The sequence below is a fragment of the Hyaena hyaena genome, unplaced genomic scaffold, assembly GCF_003009895.1.
Source record: "Hyaena hyaena isolate Hyena2069 unplaced genomic scaffold, ASM300989v1 scaffold_8, whole genome shotgun sequence".
Taxonomy (NCBI): domain Eukaryota; kingdom Metazoa; phylum Chordata; class Mammalia; order Carnivora; family Hyaenidae; genus Hyaena; species Hyaena hyaena.
In genome coordinates, this window is record NW_024080640.1 from 3,101,848 (window position 1) to 3,112,542 (window position 10,695).

The 10,695-nt window shown below is 46.1% G+C and overlaps 1 protein-coding gene across 2 annotated transcripts in view; it reads right to left on the reverse strand.

Annotated features, from left to right (window-relative positions):
- Positions 1–6,168, reverse strand: part of UBE2H (ubiquitin conjugating enzyme E2 H) — a 106,926-nt gene extending 100,758 nt beyond the window's left edge. The window contains exon 1 of one of the 2 annotated variants that reach the window (XM_039242784.1): positions 5,678–6,168. In XM_039242784.1, the coding sequence (XP_039098715.1) occupies positions 5,678–5,730 (53 nt within the window). In that variant the 5' untranslated portion in view covers positions 5,731–6,168. The remainder of the gene's footprint in view (positions 1–5,677) is intronic. The other variant, XM_039242778.1, reaches the window with a different exon arrangement.
- Between the last annotated feature and the right edge of the window lie 4,527 nt (positions 6,169–10,695).

Sequence of the window (10,695 nt, forward strand, 5' to 3'; positions counted from 1 at the left end):
TTTGAGAACCACTGCATAAATGATAGGATTATAAGTGACTGTTTCTTTCCCCTTTTATAACCTATACTCTCCTCAATTGTCTTATTACTTGCATGATGCGGTTAAGTTTTTTCATTAAAGTAGTTTACTAAAACATACACTGTGGGTCTATAGTTAAGAAGCTATTATACCATAAGCACTTTTGCAGGTCTGAATTGCAAGCTTAAAAAATCCAATGATTCTTGGGGTGCCTGGTTGGCTCAGTCAGTGGAGCATGTGACTCCTGATCTTGGGGTTGTGAGTCTGAGTGCCACGTTGGGCGTGGAGATTACTTTAAAATAAAATCTTTTTTTTTTTAATTTGTTTTTAATGTTTTATTTATTTTTGAGAGAGAGAGAGAGAGAGAGAGAGCGTGAGCAGGGGAAGGTCAGAGAGAGGGAGACACAGAATCCAAAAACAGGCTCCAGGCTCTGAACCAGCTGTCATCACAGAGCCTGACGCGGGGTTCGAACTCACAAACCATGAGGTCATGACCTGAGCCGAAGCCGGACACTCAACCAACTGAGCCACCCAGGCGCCCCTAAAATAAAATCTTAAAAAAAAAAAAAACAAAAAAACAATGATTCTTAGAACCATCAAAACTGTTAAGAGAACAAGATACTAAATTTTATATATATTTGTGTATATATATATAGACACGTGTACACACACACAGACAAAGCACAGGTCAAGGTACTAGGGAAATTGCACAACACTAGGAAACCAACAAATCCAGGTTTTCCTACCACATGCATACAAATAGGGTTAAGGGACTTTTATGGGTCACATTTGCAAAAGATTTTTCTCCCCTAAAAACTGAATTTTCAGGCTTGTGTGTAATTTACTAGAAGTGTACTGCAGGACTCTGATGCTCTGAAGCTGTGAGTGCTTACTCATGTAGGTTCCTGCTTAACAAAAATAAGTACCAGTATGTTATATTTGTCACCAAAATCTAGGCAGAGAAGGCAAATTCAGAACACTGGGAGTTGCCAAAGCTTTAATTTCTAGCTTGAAGACCATAAAGCTGTCCCACCTTCCACCTCAACATCTCACACAAACAGAGGCCACAGGAAATAAAAGCAAAACACAGGTTCTCTCAACTGACACTGGAGCTAGTTAAAAGATTACAGAATCGTCTACACTCTGAGCACAAATTAAAGAGTAACAAAGACTAGTGATTTAGGGATAGAATAATTACTGATTAACAACAAAATGCCAAAGTTGATGTCAAAGACAAAGGGTTAAGCATTTTAATGTTTTTGTTTCCATTTTGTAAACTACCTTTTAAGTAACAGGAATATAGAACCCCATATGTCCCACTGCATAAAATTCACTTTTTAATCTTTCTTCTCCTTGAAAAGTCAATTCTGAAAGTAAATACGAGTTATTCAAAAACCTGATACATACAATGCTGACCTACTATAAACAGCTTCTACTTTGGGTTTTTTTTTTTTTTTTTTAATTAACTGGTTACATAAGCATCATGACCACCCACACTGAATTTTTCACTCCTGAACCCCTAGCACCTAGCACCAAACCTGACATGAAGTGGGTGCTCAAACATTTTAGGGGGATGAACTTGGTACTGAAAGCTTCTGAAACCCTAAGCAGACATCCCGGATTCTGTAAGGTTTCACTAAATGCTGTTAATGGATTTAATAAAAGTCACTGCCCCTTTCTACCACTTCAAGCTTTTGTAGGGGAAACTCACATTTCTACCATTACTTTTGAATCCCCACATGAGACATTTAAGCACATTTAAAGTGGCAGCATTATCCTATTTTAAGTTACCGCAACTCCCTCCGAAGAAGGAATTCTTTGAAAACTTAGCATTATGAAGCAAACTCCAAAATCTCACACCAATAACAAATAAAGTGTGCGCCAAGTCCCCTTTATGATCAGAGTCACTTTTCTGATTTAAACTCGAACGCTTATTTCTTGCACTCTGAAAGGTCAGGTTTTCTGCTTTTTCACCCCTTGAAAATACACTTAATCCTGTAACACCACTCACAAGGCCTCCCCAGCCCCAACTCCTTTTGTATATAAACACTCTGGTCACACACTCCATCAGCTGTTTGGTAGCTCCACCCCTCCTCCTTTTCCGGGTAGTAACAGAGCAGCCAATGAGCTGTGAGGAGCTGTGCCTGAGGCCTTTTGCCTGCATATGCTTTTCCAAAACAAGCAGCTCCAGCCTTCAGCAGGGGCCACTGGTTCACAGATAAAAGGATCACCAGGCTGTGCAACAGGGTGAGACGAGTAACCCCCACCAACAAGGAAACCCATGTAATCTGAGCTGTTTGTTCCTCCACCAGGGAGAACTTAAACTGATATTCCTTTAGGGCAAATCACGCTTTAAGGTCACCAGAGTCCCAGTTCTCAGACAATCTAAATAATCAGCCTGGGTTTGGGTTTGCGATGGAAACCTTAACGCCTGCCAGGCTGGGAACAGCGCGGTATCACCAATCTATCTGACTTTGCAAACAAATGGCCACACTCTTCACGACCATACCACAGGATTTAGGCTCACTCTTAAGTTTTTTGATTGGGACGCATGCCTACGGGACCCCCAAAAGTCGTGTACACCAGTTTCTAGGCTCCTGGAGAGGTTTGCACAACCCTCAGCAAAGGATCGGAACAGAAACAATGAATGAGTCAGAGTTTCAGAACATAATCGCCCAGCAGATTATTAAGTGCATCGGTGCAAAACACTCACTCCCTGCATTAACTTGAGAGTCAGCTCTCCTCCTACCAACCCGTCACAAAAGAAACTGCACCGACTCCAAACAACAACCAGAGACAGCGTCTCGTAAAGGACCTAGCTAGGTGGCGGAAAGCAGTGGCCAATTAGTTACACATCCCCTTCTCTCCCTACCCCCACAACCACTACTTTCCTACTATATAGGTTCCCTGCCAAGCTGTAAATCGTGGTGGCATAATTACACTCAGGAGACATCCAAAAATGGGCTGAAACAGGAGATTGCAATGAAACCAGCTATCGGCCTCCAGACCAGAGAAATCATCAAGGGGCACTGAGGGCCAGAAAGCAAGTACATTCCTTCAGACCTTCTCTACTTCCTCTCCACCATCTTTCATTTTCAACCCCGGCCCTTTCACACAATTGCATTAATTTTAATAGTGGGCTGGGAAATTTTTCCTTAAATTTTTGCTGAATATATCTTGCTCAAAAATTATTGGCTCCACTTGGGCCTACTGATAGGAATTCAACAGAGAAAAGAGGCCACAAAATCTCTCACCCCCACCACACACATGCTCACACAAAAGGAAATAGAAAAATTTTAACTTCCAAACTACAGTTAGGCCAGAAAATAACAAATATGCAACAAAGATAACCTCTGGCTTTTAAGTCCCGAGACTGCTGTCCTCCTATCTCAGAGATCTATGATTTTAAAGCGCCTCTGCTTTCTTTTGTCAGAAAGGAGGAATGGTGGGGAAAGAACAGAAGGCCAATGCATCTTTGCCTTTCTTCATCTTCTACTAAAAATAAGCTATGAAATAAGCTACTTAGAAGAAAAAAGAGAAAGACACCCTGCTGTTCTTTGTCTGTTTTCCTCTCCCTCTCCACCCCCCACACCCGGACTCCTAAATGCGGTAATCATTCTAGATGCCACAACTACTAAATGAACAAAAGGCACTGTATGGAAAAGGCATCAGGTCAAGTTAGGCCTCACCCTTTATCCTCAATCTTCTAAAAATATGTATGTATAATTTGAGACACTGACATTGATCACAAACAGCTGGAATACTCTCCCCACCTCCATCCCAATCAAACATTAGGTAGAAATTTGCATTAGGTGTGACAGTAACTCTCAATTCAGTATAAAAATAACTCAGATGCTGCCACCATGTCATTTCCTAGTTTCTAAACAAAAATAAAACCCGAAACTGCTTTGTGTGAAATGAACACACATAGATAGTTACAAGTTTTCCTGCAACATTATGAAAAGCCAATATTACTGGTATCGTCCACACATTTACAAAACTCCAGCACAGCCACAACCAGCTCATCAAGAGTCAATTTCACGTGTGCCTAGACATGTATTTGGAAGATAAATTTAACTCTTTGCTCGTCTCTGTAATCCCCCTCCCACCACCCCAAAATTCTAAAACTTCAAACCCTAAAACTTGCAAGTTTTATCTCCTGTTCCTAATTTCTATCTAAGTTTTCCCGAGTGAGAAGAAAAACACCTTATTCTTGAAAAGATTATGAAAAAAAAAAATCTCTTGCCCAGGCAACTTCTCTCCCATCCCCCACTTCCAAACCAAACACAAAAACTACTTTTTAAAAAAACTTCTGAGAATTCCGTAACTGAGTATTTGACAATAATGATCAATCTCTAAAAAGAGGAAACATGTTCAATCAAAAACAATGACAAATAAAAGGAAGAAAGAAGGAATTCACCTGAAGAATCTAGCCAAACAACTTGAGTTATATAAACAAAACCCTGCAACAGGGGGAAATGGTGGGGGGATGGGGGTGAGGGAGAAAGAGAAGCAGGAGACAGGACTTTTTAACTGCGTTTCAGAGACCGCCACTCCCCATCCCCGGTTCCCCTTCTCCCCAGGGATTAGTTGTTCAGAACACTGGGCTCATTTCCTCTCGCTCCCCCAACCCTCTAAATTACCCCTCAAAAATCTTCTCCATTTGTCACAGGAACCTTCGCGAATTTCTCTAGCTGGTCACGAAATAATCAGTCTGGACTCCAACCAAAACCTCTGCCTGAAGGGCCCTTATCAGTTACAGCTTTCCACTGCTACCTCCAGAGTACATAAAGTTGGGGGGGGTGGGGTGGAATAAAGGGTGTCGCTTGGTAAAATCAGGGCAGTTATTCCCCTCCAAGAACCTTACCCTCATAGACAGACTTTGCTTAAGTGGCTACTACAGGGGCTATTTTGACAAGGAGATCCTCTTTCTCTCCCTCCCCCAGCTGTCACATCCACAATATGGAGGGTGGCTTAGGGAGGGCCTGGGGGTCCTCACTGCATACAACTATGGGTGGGACAGGCTTTGTCAGTGAAAAGAAAAACGGTGGGGTTCTTCTAGGAACCAGAGAGCATAACAGGGGTCTCTGATTTAAAACATTCAGAGCTCTTTATTACAAGAGGGGGCACGGAGCAGGCTACTCTTCCTAATATAGAAAGGAATTAGGGATAAAGGAGGTCACTTGAGTTACCCCAGTTCAAGCAGCACAGTGAGTGGAGGGAATGGAGGCATCTCAAGAAGGAAGAAAGGCTTCACTCTCGGGAATTTCTATCACGAGTCCCTAAATCCAGAGCAAGCAAACAGGAGAGACCCTGAGGTGGACATGGTGGCAGAGAGGTAGCTGGTCCTGCAAAAAAAAGGCCGTCCTGGGAATCGAAACGTTGTGGAGGAGAGACACGGGCAAAGGGGGTGCAGAAAAGCGAGACACAACGCACATTTCGGGGTGCTGCAGATAAAGGGGGAGCTGAAAAGGCTCTCGGCTCCTGGGAGGTGCCAAGGAGCCGCCGTAGGCACTGGGGGGAGGGAGGAGAGGAAGGGAGCCTCGAACAGTGGCCTGGAGTGCCCCAGTGCCCCTGCTTGGGTTTCAGGGGTGCCCTGGGCATCCTCACACAGCCCCCCACCCATCGACAGCTCGAATCTCCCCTCCACGAAGGATACAGCTTGACCACGTCCGTGTCCATCCGCCTCTTGCCCGGACTGGGGGATGACATGGTGTCGCCGCTGCCTCCCCGTCGCCTGCGCCGCCGCCGCCTCTCTCCTTTCCTCGGCCCGTCTATCACGGGCCCCGGGCCCCGGCTCTGAGGAGCCCGCGGCCGCTCCGGCTCCTTGGCGGAGGTGGCAACACCCCCGCGGTCCTGTCCGGTCCGGTCAGCCGCCGCCGCCGCCCCCCGCACGGGGGAACACCGGGCACTGTCCGGCCGAGTGGGGGTGGGGACCCCGCGGCACCCGGCTCAGGCTGCCCCTCTCCGGCTGTGGGTTCCGCCGCGGCCCAGCCCCGGCGCTACTCTGCGCCGCGCGTCGCTCCCTCCTGCCTGCTCTAGCTCGCTCGCCTGCTCGCCCGCTCACCCTCTCGCCGGCTCTCTAGCAGCCTCCACGACAAGCGGACGACTCCTGCTCAGTCGGCCTCTCTACCCCAGCCTCGCTTTGGGCGCCGTGACGTCACCTCTGTGACGTCACCAGAGGGGGCGGGCCGAACTGGCGAAAGGGGTGGGGCGCCGCCGCCGCGGCGTGGACTTTCCCGGGGGGTTCTGGGAGATGTAGTTCCTCTTTCTCCTGCCCTCACAGCCCTGTGCCCCCGCCCCCAACTCCCCCACACACTTAATCGCTCAACTGCCAGTGACGTTAACATCATCACAAACGATAAGAGTAAATAATGGCAATACTATTACATTTGTGTGTTTTAGCGTAATAAACCTCCTTCTCACATATACTGTTAAAAGGGCTGTTTGTTTGATTTGAGGTGGCAATTACTTGGATAGGCACCAAAATCTGGAAATTCCCACACCAGCAGGTTCCCTGCCCTTCTGCTCCCTTCTTGGATGGACAGAATCTGTCTGCCGCGATTGTAGACTATAGCAAGGCTTCCTCGGGGCTTGCAAACCAGGTTTCATTACTTTCCACACCGATAGGGCCACTACTTCAAGGATTAGAATGGAGGGAGCTGGCAAGACCAGAAATAATTTGGTACTAGCTTCCTTACCCCACGGAGTATGAGGCACTTTCACAAAGTGAAAGACTGATAGAAGCTGAAACACCCCCAAATATGCTATGGTTGAAAGAATAGAGATTGTTCTGCCCTCCGAACTCCTATACCAACCCTGTATACCCTGTCATTCATCCAATAAATTTTTATTGAGCACCTACTATGGTGTGAATCACTCTGCTGGACATGAGGATATCATGGTGAACTAAGAAAGACTTTAAATTTACACAGTTCTCCCAATATGGTCTGTGGATGTAGTGTGTCAGCATCACCTGGGAACTTGTTAGAAATGCAGGCTAGAGCTTCACCTCAGACCCACTGCATTAGAATCTGCAGTTTAACAAGGTCCCCAGGTGATTCCGGTGTGCGGTGAAGTTTGAGAGCCACTGCTCTACAAAGCACTCTACGAGAAGCAGTATGGAGCCCAGGAGTGAACCAGGCAAAGGGAGCAGGGATGATGTAGGCATCGCCTATGTTTATATCACATTTTTGCTGCCATCTACTGTATTTTCAAATTTTTTTTTATCTATTCCCTTGTTCGTATGAATACACCTGTACTTTGTCAGACCCCGTGCTGTGAGTTGGGTCCCCTTGCAGAACCTCATGTACACACACACACACACACACACACACACACACACATCCCTGGGGCAGCAGCAATCAGCTAAAATTGAACATTCTTTACTCCAATCATTCCAGTCCTCCATTCCTAGTTAGGTGTGTTATGCTAAATGTATATAACATAACATTTCCCATTTTAACTACTCAAAAGTGCACAATTCAGTGTATTAAATACACTCACAATAGTGTGCAACCATCACTACGCCCCATTTCCAGAACTTTTTCATCATCTCAAGCAGTCACTCTGTACCCATTTAACAAGAAATCCTCATTTATTCTCCACTCCCCCAGCCCATGGTAACCTCTACACCACTTTTTTTTTTAATATTTATTCATTTTTTGAGAGACAGAGACAGATAGACCACGAGCAGGGGAGGGACAGAGAGAGAGGGAGACATAGAATCCGAAGCAGGCTCCAGGCTCTGAGCTAGCTGTCAGCACTAAGCTCGATGCGGGGCTCGAACCCACAAACTGCGAGATCATGACCTGAGCCAAAGTCAGTTGCTTAACTGACTGAGCCACCCAGGCGCCCCTCTACACCACTGTCTGAAAGAGACAGGCTATTTTAAGTGCTTCTAAAAGGGTACATTGGTCTTTCCTACTGCACATAGCAATTCTGTCAGAAGGGGGACCTGTCTGAATGAGATCTCTAACCCCCTTAATGTGACCACTTTGGTTTTTCTGTTGTTGGTCATTTTTAGATGTTTATTTTGTATTTGGGGAGAGACTGTGTGCATACAGGGGAGGAGGTACAAGGGTGGAGGGGGGACAGAGGATCCTAAGCGGGCTCTGTGCTGTCTGAGCTACCCAGGCCCCACGTGACCACTTTGTTAAAGGGAGGTAAGGATGGAGCAGAAAACTGTTCCTGAATGTCTCTTCCAAGCTCTCCAGGCTCCGGTTGCTACTACTTCCTCTCCCAGCACTGTGCTTTACGCTCCTTCACCTGAGTAACCCCCCACTCACATGCTAAAGCAGTTGTTCTCAGCCTTTGGTGCACTTCAGAATCACCTGGGGAGCTTGTTAAGCTCACAAGTGTCCAGGCCCCACCACTGGGGATTTTGATTCAGAAGGTCTAGGGTGAGGCTTGGACGTCCATGTCTTTAACGAGCTCCCCAGATGATTCGGATGCAGGCCAAAGTTTAAGAACCACTGCCTGAAGATTCCAATAGGCACTCACACTTTTAAAACACCTGCCCGACCCCTCTAGGTGGGTCTTGTGCTTCTGTAATATCCTATGCACAAAAGGATGTTTCCTCCCCACATGTGAGCAAGGTGGCAGGCTCAGGGGACCCAAAGTTGTTTCCAGAACAGAAAGAACTGGTCAAGGATGGGACTCTTGAGAAAGAAGGGCATGAGGTGGATCTAGAAATGATCCCTGTTGGGCTTTAATTTTTACAGATGCTCTATGCTGATGTGATCTAAGCCATAAACAAAAATCATCAGAGAGGTGTTTAGAGAAACTTGTTCTGGATGACCCTGGAGAAGGTGGGGCTGCTCTACCTAGAAATGCAATGGAAATTTAGCCCTCTGAGCACTCCCTGAAAAGCAATCACTTAGAGAAGAATTACTGTCTAGCTCTGGGTTACACAGGACAAACCTGCCTGTCCCCAGCCCTTAATTATGACTCAGTTAATTGCAGGTAACCTCCCAAATCCTCAGTGTTCTCATCTATAAAATGGGGCTCATAATACCCTACCCACTTGAGTAGGTTGAGGGAGTAAATGGAAAGGATGAATGTGAAAGCCCCTTGTAAACAATAAATTGCTTTTCATAGAGGTAATGTGAAGTGTTGATTACAAGATGTAATATATTGGTGGTGCTATTATTGTATTATTAATCCTCCCCCATTTGCCCCACTCCTGTGCACTGTATGTCACTTAAGGAGCAAGGCATTCACTTTTTTGATGTGGGGGGTTTTTTGTTTGTTTTTTCTTTAAGATGTCATAGTGTCAATTCCTTCTCTTCACCGTTTTATGACACACCTTTTCTCTCCAGGCATTTTGCCATTTGCTCCTTCATAAATCCATTTCCTCCATTCTGACTTCCTCCCCTTTCCTCTGCTACAACCCTCCCATCATCTTTCCAGAGCTTCAAACAGCCTCTTGAATCTGCCCTTGACCAGGTGGGTTCAAAAGGTGGCTCCTAAGTGGTCCCAAATGACAGCCTCTGTTTGGCTTCTTTTTGGCCTTCCAGAACCTGGAGCTCCTCTTGAGCTAAGTAAGCTTGCGCTCACCTTTTTATCCAATGTCTTAGCCATTCAGTACATCAATAATTTACTCTAAGGCAACGCTGGGGCCTGGGTGTGTCTGTTTATATGTGTGCACACACATGGCAGTGTGCTGGAATGAACCATGTTTTTCCTTATCAGGTATAGCCAGGGTGCCGCAAGGGAACAGCTGTCCGGCCTGCCTGACTCACCAGTGTTGCAATCTGGGAAGCGTCTTCGGGCCTGTTTATCTCTCCCCAGGGCAGGACCACGCTTGACCGAAGGAGCCTCGGATCTCAGGAGTAGCTTCTCAAAGGCAAGCCAATGAGCTTGGAGAGAATATACTGCTCTGAGCAAGACACTAAGAGGGAGCAGAGGAGAGCCATCATTTGATGGAGTGATGGAGGACCCCAGCCCCAAAGCCCCTCTGTCTCTGAAGGTGCCTGTTAAGGCAAGAGCTCTAAAACCAAAGTGAGTTCATCACTGTCCCCGCCAAATGTGAGAATCCCTCCAATATGGCTTCCCCATTCCGTTTGACCATTTCTGTTGGGAAATAGGTTCATTTTGAGCTGGCACTCTCAGCCTCTGAGATCACAGGTCCGGATCCCTCTGGACGGCAATGATATGAGCAGTTTCCTTGCTGCTGTGGAAATGAAAGCTTAAAAATCATTTCAAGGGGTGCCTGGCTGGCTCTCTTGATCTCAGGGTTGTAAGCTTGAGCCCCACACTGGGTGTAGAAATTACTTATAAATAAAGAAAGAAATTTAAATAATCATTTCAAGCCATCTCCATGTAACCCTGTTACAATTTGTCCCCACAGAAGCAGTCAGGGGTTGCTCAGGAACATGCAGGCCAGACGGCAGCAAGGACAGAAAGATTTCATCTGCGCTGCTAACATTGTCACTGGTTGTTTTGTTCGCTACCTATGGCAACAGGCTCCTTGGACAAACACCAATCCCCCCCCTCAAAGCAGCATGATTCAGAGAGAGCGTGGAACTTCGAGACAGAAGACTCCTTCCAGTCCCAGGTCTACTACCTGTTATCGATATCATTTGGGCAAGTAACCCAACCTTTGTGCCTCAGTTTACTCATCTTTTTTTTTTAAATGTTTTATTTATTTCTAGGAGAGAGAGAGAGAGAGACAGC